The sequence below is a fragment of the Cupressus sempervirens genome, chromosome 8 (assembly GCF_028749045.1).
Source record: "Cupressus sempervirens isolate cs-2001-9-10 chromosome 8, ASM2874904v1, whole genome shotgun sequence".
Classification (NCBI taxonomy): domain Eukaryota; kingdom Viridiplantae; phylum Streptophyta; class Pinopsida; order Cupressales; family Cupressaceae; genus Cupressus; species Cupressus sempervirens.
The window spans coordinates 444,417,016-444,429,218 of NC_143125.1; the positions used below are offsets into that span (position 1 = coordinate 444,417,016).

The 12,203-nt window shown below is 37.7% G+C and overlaps 1 protein-coding gene across 2 annotated transcripts in view; it reads right to left on the reverse strand.

The window, feature by feature from the left end:
* Positions 1-11,759, reverse strand: part of LOC149543122 (serine/threonine-protein phosphatase PP1 isozyme 3-like) — a 47,795-nt gene extending 36,036 nt beyond the window's left edge. The window contains exon 1 of one of the 2 annotated variants that reach the window (XM_089798032.1): positions 11,106-11,759. In XM_089798032.1, the coding sequence (XP_089654158.1) occupies positions 11,106-11,283 (178 nt within the window). In that variant the 5' untranslated portion in view covers positions 11,284-11,759. The remainder of the gene's footprint in view (positions 1-11,105) is intronic. The other variant, XM_089798033.1, reaches the window with a different exon arrangement.
* Between the last annotated feature and the right edge of the window lie 444 nt (positions 11,760-12,203).

Consider the following 12,203-nt stretch of genomic DNA (forward strand, 5'->3'; position numbering starts at 1 on the left):
CTCCACCCTTATTTTGCCAATAAAGCTTTATTCATACTTCTAATAGATCTAATACCCAAACCACCATCCAACTTAGGTTTACAGATCTTTTCCCAAGCAATTAGAGTCATTCTCTTCTTATCGTCAGTTCCGAACCATAAAAAGTTTCTTTGAATTTTATCAATAGCATCTGTAAATTTAGCTGAAATCCTAAAGAGGCTCAAAGCATAAGTAGGGAGACTTTGAAGGCAAGCTTTGAGAAGAGTTGCAAATGAAATTGTACTACCTGTTATTTCTGTATGTTTTTCAAAATTCAACATCCTCTCATATTTATATTGAGCATAGACCATGAATAGACATGTCTCTTAAAGGGACATGTCTATTTGTAAATTTAATAATTAATATTTTAACATATTAATAATATTATTATTATATAAATATAATAAATTTACCATAGTTATATATATTATTATTATATATATATAATTATACCTCATGATATATATAAGATAAAAACATCTTAAATGACTAAAACTTTAACAATTGCAAACTTGGTTATATATATTATTATTATATTAATTTATCACATATATAATTACACCTCATGATATATATATAAGATAAAAACATCTGAAATGACTAAAACTTTAACAGTTGCAAACTTGGTAACCCTAATTTGGGTTTGTGGGAAGAAATCTCAATCCTTGATCTTTGATTTAATCTTGGCCCTTCGTTGTAATAGAACTACTATAAAAGGCCAAGGCCTTCTCATTTGTAAGGGGTTAGATTGAAGAAGATTAGCTTAGAGATTAGAGGTAGCAGAGAGCTAGGGTAGAGTAGGGTAGCTAAGGGAGAGACTTGATGAAGTTGTTGCTATAATACTTGTCAAAGTAATTGATAATTCATTGTTGGTTCTTCATGGTGGATTAGTTGTTATTGCTTTGAAGTGTTGCATGGTTTCCTCAATCTTTCACTTGGAGTAGATTTATTTTCATGTTGAATTAGTTTAGTTGAATGGAAGTTATTGTGGATGTTTTCCTATTTGACTCAAACAAATCCGGGCTACTAGCTGATGGTAAGGGTGCCTTGTGTGGTAAGCAGATAAAAAAAACTTAACTTCAATCGATGTTCAATCTTTGGTTTGCATCTAGATGATGGGATTGGAGAGAGGATTTAGATGTGAAAATCATTTGTGTATTCCTTAGAAGCTTGCACTAGATGGGTGGAGCTACTGGTAAGATTACATCTAGTAGAGTCCAAGTTAATCCATTACTCCTTGCATTCATTCTAGAAGTAGGAGTAGAAATAGAAGTTAAAAGTTCAAATTAGAATTTTGTTGATGTGAGTTTTGTATCACTTACATAACATATTAGCAATTGAACATTTGATACGGAGTATCAAACATGCAATTCCTCTCTTGAAAAGTTATTACTCATGAAGACATAAGCAATAGCTCCAATGTTACTTACACCATTGGATACTCGCTCAGTTTTATCGATGTGATTTGCTGATAATCACGTAGGCGGCCTTACGCTATTCATTCAAGGATGACTTGGACTTTGGTGGAATGAAGGTGATGGTGAATTGGTTTGTGAAATGTGCGGAGGCAAATAACATTGATGGTGTGATGAGGTAGGGTGTGTCTGCCGATGATGATGTTGATGGAAAGCGGTGGTGGTGGAAGGTGAATGGATGAGTTCTATCACTTAACTTACTTCTCTGACTTCCTTCTCTCTAAACTTCAACTACTCAGCTACTCACTATTCTACTTCTACTCCTATGAATGGAAGGTTAGCAAATGGATGGGGATCGAACCTAATGAGAGCTGACCAGTGGCCTCACTTCCACAAGTGCAACGATTCGAAGGAATAATAAACTAGTTTACCACACAAAGCTTCCCAACCAGCCGCTAGGATGCTAGTGGCCTAGTATTGATCCCTATCAAACATTTACCAATGCTACCATACAACTATCTATCTACTTTAACTTCACTTAAACAACTTCAAATGCAATTTGCTTCAACAACTTGAAAGAAAATCTAAGTGGAAGTAGAAAACATGCAATAACACCCAATGTTCTTAATCAACATGCAAATCGCAACAATGAAAAAGAGAGCAATTTTGGTATTATCTTCGCAACAATTTCTCCAACCCTTTACAAATGAGAGCAAATGGCCTTTTATAGGGGCCAAAAATACAACGGACGGTGGAGATCAAAACAAGATCAACAATCCAGATTGGATCCTCAAAACCCTAATTAGGGTTGCCACCCCATCGGCCAATGAGAAGATGCCACCTCATCAATGGACCAATGAAAAAAGTGCAAAAAGTGACAACCAATGAGAAGGCACCAAAATGGTGGCCAATCAGAAATAGACACTTGTCCTATTCTAGAAGAAAGGGGAAATTTGCCACTTGGGCTTACATCAAATGATCTTCTAATATAAATCTTCCCTTTTTTTTCATTTTCTTAGCTAAGGCAATGAACTTAGCTAGCCTTTCGTTAACTTCTTCCATAGGAGGACAAGGTGTGTGCTTTGCCTTGAGTTCCGCTGACTTCGCCACGCTGTTTGCTGCTTGTAGTATCTTTTCATGATCCTTCTCATATTCCTTTGCAAATCCAATAAAAGCGCTAAGAGGAAAGGGTGCCCAAATGCTTCTTCTTGATAGCAACCTTTGCCAACTCATCCAACGTCGATCCAAAATCTATTTCATTGACATCCTCTTCTCTGATATCCTCAAAATCAAGTGCCACTCCCACGTCGCTCATCATGGTTGAAATAGAAGTGTCGACGCTTGGACTGTGCCATGCAATCTCATTATGTATTTCCTCAAGTGTTCTAAATCTGGTAGTCAATGCAACAAACCAAGATTCAACTATACTCAATCCTCTCTCATCAACCAATCTGGCCCTTTGCAAATATGCCTTTGGTAGCCCAATGAACGCTTGTAGCCTAGGAATAGCCAAATCTCTAATGGGAAGGAAACCTTTCCACTCCTCTTCGAATAACCTGAAATTGTCTCTAATGGCCACTAATGACTGGAATGTCGAGACAAAGGAAGGCAAGAAATTTCGCCCATCTTGGATTGTACCATGGATCCAATCCCTGACTTCGTGTAGCTGAGCTGATATCCCTCCTGAATTGCTCTCGTTGTCTTGAGGAAGGGCTGCCTGGTGCAACTGTTGGATGGGCTGGCTATCTCTCCAATATTTGTTCTCGGCATCCAACTTTACTATCCTTTCATTTGCCTTCCTTAACCTTTCTTTGATTGATGCTATACCTTCCTAGACCTCCTCACACTCCATATCATTTGTATTCCTTCCCAAGTTATGTTCTACTATCTCGTATTCTTGGGCCACAATCTCATTCACTACCTTGTTGATTGTTGGAATAGCAATCTAAACCTTTCGGTGATCATCATTGTCATTCCTGATTACCCTTGCCACTGTTCTTGCTATTTGTTTTTGGTCCTCGCTATCACCCTTTTCTATTAACCCTTGTATGTCCTCAGCTATATGGGCCGTTATCACCTCGCCTCTTGGCATAAGCATTTGTCTTAACCATAGTGGAGCAGTGCATCTTCCCAAATCTGGATTTGGTTCGACTAACAAAGCATCACCAACAGCCTCAAGTTCCTAACTTATTGCCTCGATGTCAATTGGTCCATCTTTTTCTCTACTAGTTTCTTCCATATCATTTCCTTGCTGGTTCTCCGAGAGAGGGGAGTACTCGGTGCTTTCGCTATAGCCAATTAATTCCGAGTCAGAGCTCACCTCCATCGCGGCCCCTTTATCATTTGAATTGACCTCTTGGCTTCTAGCCTCAACTATACTCTCTCTTGATGGCGCTGCATGCTGTCTCTTGGCTGGAGGCTCTGGATGTTCTTTGCCCTTCTCTACCTCCAAAACTTTCTTCTTGCTATTTCTAATTATTTCCTGTTGCCGGCTATTTCCTTCATTCTTTGGTCTGACTGATTCTGTTTGTCTCTCTTTTGGTTTCATCATCTCGTAGGTAAGGGGAATCCTTTGTCTTTGTAGCTTCCTTAGTCCTTCATTATACCACGACTCGGTATGTAAATCCACTACCCTTGTAAGTGCTTTCAAGGAAGTATCCTGATGGTCATCCCAATCCACTGGATTCAATTATGTTCCTTCTACTGTATCATAGTCTTCTCTTAACACATTTCCATCATCCTCCAATTGATCTGGAATATCAAAGCCTCTCCATCTGATAGCCCTCATCATGTTCACCATCAGCCTTGAAAAAGCTAGCTTTCTCACATGAAAGTCATCTTTGGCGTTGGTCCAAAAGTCTTCTATAGTGGGAACATGCCCAAATTCGTTTCCATGAGATGCCTTGATAAGACCATTAGGGTCAAACCCTTGCCTTGCTCTATACCATCCTAGATGATACCATTCCAATTCCTTCTCTGCGGCTTCAAAGGAGGCCCGATTTGGGCAACTATCATTGCCAATTATGATTGAGAATGAAATGCCTGTTTTCTCTTCGTTTCTCATTATTCTATCATAGTGCTCAAGTTGTCTAGCCAATTCTAACAAAACTACCTTGTCGGGTGGGTACCTTGGAAGCCTCTTGGGACAAACTGTACTTCCTGCCACTCTAATGTATGTAAACTGCGGAAATTGGATGAACCAACTCCCAAACTTCTTAATTCTTGCTTCTGCTTCCGATGAAAGTCTCTTAGCAGGTTACTGTCTTCATGGCGAAGGCGACGCAAAATATCTTGTAATCTTTGTTATTGTGCAAATGGAGCTGCGGATAGCATTCATGTACCGAATATTATTCCGGTCCGCTACCAACTTCTCCTAAAGCCTTAAGTCCCGAACTCTTGTACAATCTAGAAATTAGGTAGAACAGATAGGAGCCCATGTAGAATTGCCTTTGGTTTTGCACAATTCTGGGTTGCAATTCTAAGTTCTCGCTTATGATCTTGGCCCAATCAAACCTTCTTTTCCCTCTCTCAATCTCATCAATGAAGTACATCCAGTTTTCAAATCTCATCCCTTGAGCTAGGCCCATGATTCGACTGAGTAGAACAACGAGATCACATATTCTGGTTTGAAATCTGCCATTGTGAGCCTCGATGATCTGTTAACTCCTTTCCTTCCCTCGCGTATCCAATTCTGCTTTAGATGCATGTAATAGGCCTCTTGGTTATCTTGAAATGATTTAGTTGCTTGATCCATCATTACAATTGTCATGCCCTTGTACTGGGGAATGTTAAATGTTTCTTCAATTGCTTGTTCGCCAATGCTGGCCAACACTCTCTTCCCTTCATCAAAAATGATGGAATTACTGTTTAGATCAAATCTGGATGCACATTCCATAATCAATTCTAGACAGGGCAATGTGGGAGGAAAGGCCATTGCGTGTACAATTCCACTCTTGTAAATCCTTTTTGCCAAGGGGGATTGTCCTTCCTTCAGTCTGTCCCTCATCCGTATCATGTCCACTATACAGATATTGGTAGTTATTCTCTTCATTTTCGAGAAGAAGGAAGTTTTGGGCGTCATATCCTCTTTGTCTTTCTTAGTGTTCGCCCACTTGGGATTCTTACTTGCACTATCATCCTCCATGCTCGTCGCCCTATTACGGAATGGTAAAGTGGTGGACCAAAAGGCAAGAAGAACCAAGCGGAGCAATCCTTGGACTAGAACGAAAGATGGATGTCAGCTTAAGCACTCCTTGCAACTCTAGATGATGAAAATTCACCTTAACCAATAAACTTACAGCGACTTTTCGGAACCTAGGATATGACTTTCAAGAAGTTCAAAACCTTTTGCAAATTAGAAATTTACACTCCTAAAACTATCCAACACTTGCCTCCTATGCAAAAGTCAAACTTTCATATGTATCTCTTCTCCCAACAAAATTGCCAAAATCCAGTATAAAAATGCAGTCTTAAATAGTAAAAAATCAAACCTTCACCATGAATTGCCCAAAAATCAGAATCAGATCTGCCTCAATAAAATGCCAAGAATGAAAAATTTTGCCTTTGTCTCAAATTAGCCCAAGCATGAAGTCTGAAATCTGCCCAAAAAGCTACCTAGGGCACAAATCGCAGCCCACAAATGGAGGAGAAAACCACCAAAATATGCAAGAATCTGCCCACAAGAAAAATCGCCAAGGCCTGAAAATGGAGGAATGCAAGCAAAAATCGCCCAAGCATGCAAAAAACTGCCTCAATAAAATTGCCCAAGTCTGGAAAAATCTGCTCCTTAAGAAATTCGCCCAACATGGAGAGGAGAAAGTGATTTGTGAAAATGAAATGGGGAGGAGACTCCCTTTATAGCCAATCTTCTTTCTCCATAAAGCTGGCCAACCTGGTCTAGGAGAAAACCAAAAAACAAAAATTAGATCCAAGTTAAGGTCCTCAATTAAATGCTTTGCTCAACAAAATTAATTTTGTCAAAAGGAAATTGCACTTTTAAATTTGCCAATTAGCTACAAATTGCAAAACGAAATTAAATGGCCTTGAGTGTGTTAAATATTTCCATTTAATGAGGGTTTAGTAATTAATACATCATTAAATTTGGATTTTGGCTAACCAAAAGCCATTTTTTCAATATTAAATTACTAAATTCGTTAAAAACTTAAAAGTTTTCAAGGCAAATTAATCCAATTAAAGCCAATTTTTGCAATTTTCTACCAAATCGATTTTGCCAAGTTAAATAATAAAAAAAATTTAAAATTGCATATAAAACCAAAAATCGATTTTTTGCAATTTTTCTCATTTCAACAAAATTAAAATTTTCACCAGAGAAAAATTTGAGATTTTCCAAAAACTCAAGTCTAATTAAAATTTCCCGTTTGAAAATCATCCAAATTTACAAAATTAAAACCATATTTTCAAAAGAAAACATCTAAGTACAAAATTCACAACTTTATCCTACCAAGTTGAAATTAACTTAGAAAATTATTCGGCCTAGGGATAAAATCGATAACTCTAGAAAATCACGTTGAAACCGGGTGAAAATAAGCTAAGCCTCCCCATATCTGTCCTGAAGGTGCCAAGGCGTGAAATTTTCAAAACTCAAAAATTTTGGGCAATCCAAAAAAATTTGCCGAGGTGATTAAAAAAAGGGGGGTCCCCAAGATTTGGGGCGATGTGTGAAAACCTCACAACAAATTTGTTGGTAAATAGATTGTTCTTTTCAATTCAACTCTTAGATGCCCAAATCTATGAGAAACAATTTGATACCAATAGTTGGATAATCTAGCATTAGGTTGGTAGATTTCCTCTGAATTGAAAGGTACAGCTCCCTTTTGAATGATACTCAATGAATCTTGTTTTATTCCTAAACTAATTGGGTACGTTCTTAACCTGAGAACGAAAGAGGGAAAACCAAGCCAACCCTAGACAGAACTAACTCAAGCAGTGAATTCAGTTCTAAATCTAGCCAACCCCAGGAATTCACATTTCCTATGACTCCCTGACATTGATAATGCAATGTGAATACTACTTGTACAAATGCAAAGCAAAATGAAATGAAAAAGAAAGTTAAATAATCCCAATTCCTATAATAGGAATGTCTACAAATACTCCAATCTACAACCCATCCATAACACAAGATGCAAGATAATGCCCAAAACCAAATACAACAATACTTTGATTGATTATAATTAGAGGAGAAATAACTAAATGCCTCGATTCAGAATAAAACCCCTATTGCCTCAAACATCACAAATAAGAATGCTTAGATTTTATTTGCTCACAGCTTATGCTAAATCTATTACAAAAACTCGCACTCTTAACATGCACAATGAAAAAGTAGAAAAACAAAACTTCTTCCCCCTACTCCAGCTCTCTATCTCTTGTAGAAAAGAAGAACCCCTTGGCGTCATTGAATTCCATATTTAACATATTTTCCCTGTCCGTGACCCTTCAATTAATGAGATCACTGATTCTTGCATATCATAATCTCCCAACTAGTATTTTGAAGAAGTCATAATGTTCGGTTTCCAAAACATTATTAGGACATCGTGTATATGATTACATTTACAATTATTATATAATATGCATATAACATATACCTCTTTGACATATGGCATAAATAACATCTCTCGAGTCTCCCTAGAGGAATAACCATTAATATGTAGAACTGACCTAGTTGTAAAGTGCAAAAACATGACACTATCTTCGACGTCCTCATTGAGATGTTTCACAAAATGATTTTACATCTGTAAGACGTTTACCTGATTATCAATTTAGTTCAGCACTTGTCACTCCCGATCATGCATTCATTGATATTTAGGGAGAATGCCAGTTCTAAATGGCATCCGGCTTTAAATCCTCTTTAAATCAATAGTGTCAGGTTACCATCATTCGCACAATTTGCTTTATGATCATATGTATGATTCCTAATGGATGCACCATCTGATTGTGTATTTGGGCTCGCTTCTTACTCTCCGGCTATTAATTTGAAACTCTGTCTCAACTCATGTCTATGTCAACATCATGCTTCTGAATTTCCAGTGATGCCTCAACTGAGTTAATGTCCATCTTATTGCATTTGTATCGATTATGTGATACTTTCTTAATGGTATGAAATTCCTTACTAGTTTATGACATTATGTCAAACACTTCATATACATTATCTATGCTTTTTGCATATTGGGTTGGTTCACTGAGCCTGGAGACTAAATGTTTCGTGTTCGGTTCCTTTATGCACAAGACTAAGCCTTTATTATGTAGAAGCCCCTTGAATTCCTCCACTCATTTGCATTCTATCGAACACCCTGCTATTGTTCTTCCTATACGGGCCTGAGCATGTACTCATCCCCAGCTAATGAATACGATGCCATTCTTTATGTGATCTTGACGTCTTCCTTGGTATATTGAAACCATTGTGAAGTGCATTGCTGATTATGATTATGAAGCGGGTGATGCCGCAGGTGTATCTCTTTAAGCACAAACTTGGGCATTGAATCTTCGCACCATTTGACAATATGAACTTTGTGTCATTACCTTCGCACCGGTAGGCTCATGCCATGACATTTGATGGCAACCCAATGCCGTTGATGCTTGAGTAGTTGTTTTGACAATACAACGTAGGAGGGCTGCATGCCACAAGCAATTCGAACCTACACACCATGATGCAGTATGAATGTTTTCCCAGCTGATGTCGGCATCATTCACAAACTCTGTGACTTGAGTGTTGGAGTTTTTTTTTTTTAAGCATTTTGAAAAGTTGACATTTCATCAAACAATTAGTGGAGACCTCCCTGTTGGATTCATGTAAATCGCGTGGGAAAACCAGTTGAGGGGTGAAGCTCAAACATCACTATTGCATGGATTTTCTTGATTTCAATTCTTTATTAACCTGATTGCTTAAGCATCTCCATGTTATGTGAGCATACACTTCATCATACTATTGTCTACCACTTTATTAAGATATCAAAGTCAGAGGGACAATGTTCACTTGTTACAAAGTTCAGTTTTGTAGCTTCTCCGCAACTTATGTGGTATGGCCTTGAGATAGCTCGGGTTGTTCTATTTGGGATTTTAAATGCCAAGTTCAAGTGTGGATTCTACATATTATGGATGGATGCAAACATTATCTTTAGATCCCCCAAGCTTATGGATAATTCGGGGTTCCCCAATAAGTGTCTCAAACATGTCTTCATCAGAATGCAAATTGTATATGTCATGTAGACTTCAGGAGTTTCCCTTGATTCTTTCATCAGAGCCCGTGGCATCTCCCATATTCATAGAGTCTCAAAATCTCCCTAACTTGCAATGCTCGGCCTCATAGGGATCTCATATCATGCATTATTTCCATTCACCATTGGGTTCATATTGAAAACTTCAGATGTTCATCCCTTATTTGATATGCTTCTTTGATATTTTGAACTAATATATTTTGATGCAGATGAACCAATATTAATCGAAAAGAATGTGGTTTACCTTAATGCCATGAAAATTGATCCGAGTGGAGCCATATGTGTGAAAAAACACACTCTACATATGTTCATTATTCTTTTAAGCCACGATTGCCTTAAAATAAACTTGAATCTTCATTCTGAACTTTGAACCCTAAACTCACAATTGAACTTTGGAAAAGCTTACAATTCTGAACTATGCATCTGACCTTCTAAACTGATGATCTTATTATCTGAACCGACAACTCATGTTCATGAAGTTGGGCTTGGAGGATGTTCTTTGAAAATGTAAGTCAGAATTTGAACTTTAAATTTGATTCCTAACCAAGTGTCATGTATATCTGAACTGTATCTCATGCTTTGAACATTTGAACTTGACCTTCAGAACTTTGCAGATCAAGGTTCAGGTTCAGTACATTCTCCAAACACTATCTTATCACAAGTCATATTCTACAATATCATAATCAGCAAAACAAACCAACAAGAGATTTACTTGATGGGGTTGATTTGGAAGTTTAAAATGCGGGTGCTGAAGGCACGCTAACAGAATTGAAGTGAAAATTGGAAAATCAAAACGTATGTTTTCATTGCACATTGTTAAGCAAAACCTTTAGGAGTGCAACAGTTGATATCCATTGAATGAACAGTGTAAGGCCCTTTGTGATAACCAACATATCACATCATAAAACTGAGTGAAGTACACAATTAAGAAGGAACCTTGAAGTCATTCATGATCTTACTTTCCAAGCTTGGCATGAGAGTTGACCTTATATCAAGAAACGATTGAGTGTTTGGTGTTTCTCCTCGAAACATTAAGTATTTGATTCTATATATTGTAGTGGAACAAAACTCACATCAAGACCACCTTAAACATTCAATCAACACTGGAGTCAATATTGTATAATTGTGCTTGTATCTGGCATTCTACATTCATTACAATCCTAGATTGAAAATTCATCAAATAAAATGAGCTAAAATAGGGCCTAAGCCTAAATCCGCAGGAAACATGTAAAAGAGCTGAAATTGAACAATAATAATAACGTTAAACCTTTTATAAAAATTACTAAAGATTGAGCACGATAACAAAATTACATGTATCCTACCAGACTATGCCTATTCAACCCTCGAATGAATTTGACAAAAAAATGCAATTATTGAGAAAGCGAACTCAAAACTTCGTCAAAATAAGAAAGAACAGAAAAATATTATGGTAAAAGAATACCCAATATCTTTATAGGTGCCTCCAGCTCCAGCAACATAGGCTCCTCCATAAATATGTCCTTGGCGACCACGCATAGCTGTCGTATCTCTGAGTCTGACAATTCTAGCCTCTTCCCCGGGGGCGAACCTCGAAGGTCCAGCAACCTCTTTATCACACTATCTAATGCTGCAGCTTCCATCCGATCTAAATTTAAAAGCCCAAGACAAAACAATTGATTTTCCTCCTCTCTTCACACCCTCAAAACACCAGAACACAACAAAGCGCTGGTCGGGGAGTTTTATGGTTGCAGTAATGGCGTGGTAGGGTGTAGTGGAGTGGAGAATGAGAATAAGAATCATTGTATGAAAGTGGGAATAACAGGTGCACTTTCTGCGTGTCCAATCCTTTTCCTTATCTGAATCCAACCGCGATAACCAGTGAATAAATCAACGCGTTTACATACTGGGTCATCATCCGGGTCGAGACAGGAACAGGACTACATACTTATATGAACATCATATTCTACTTCCACCGCTCCACATGCCGTCACCTCTTTATTCCGTGTGTAATTCAACCGAAATTGGCGATCTGAGTTGGAAGACAGCGAATAAGCATCCATGCACTCCAGTTGTGAAGGGTTATTCCAGCGTAAACAACAGAAAGTAGAAAGGAGTATGATCAACTGATAAAAAAAAGAAAGAAGAGTATGTGAACAAGAGAAGAATAGAGTTGATTAATCTTGGTGAAAACAACCTTAGAAAATTTTGGAAAGAGCTTCAGCAGAGAAAAATTCAGATAGAGAATAACATAACAGGAATCAAATGGTTGGAATATGTCAAGACTCTCTACGAATGTGATCTAGGAGAACGTAGTACCATGGAAACAAAGACCACAGGGGAGTTATTTAGCGAAAATGATATTATTCAAGGCATAAGGAGGTTAGTTGCCGGTAAAGCGCAAGATATAGATTGGCTACAAGCGGAATACTTAAAATGGGGTGTTGAAATCCTCACACCACACATCACTAAAATTTTCAACAGTGTCAATAGAGATGGTTTCCCTGTAAAATGGATTACAAGTGTGGTGATCCCACTCTACAAAAGTGGAGATATAAACAAT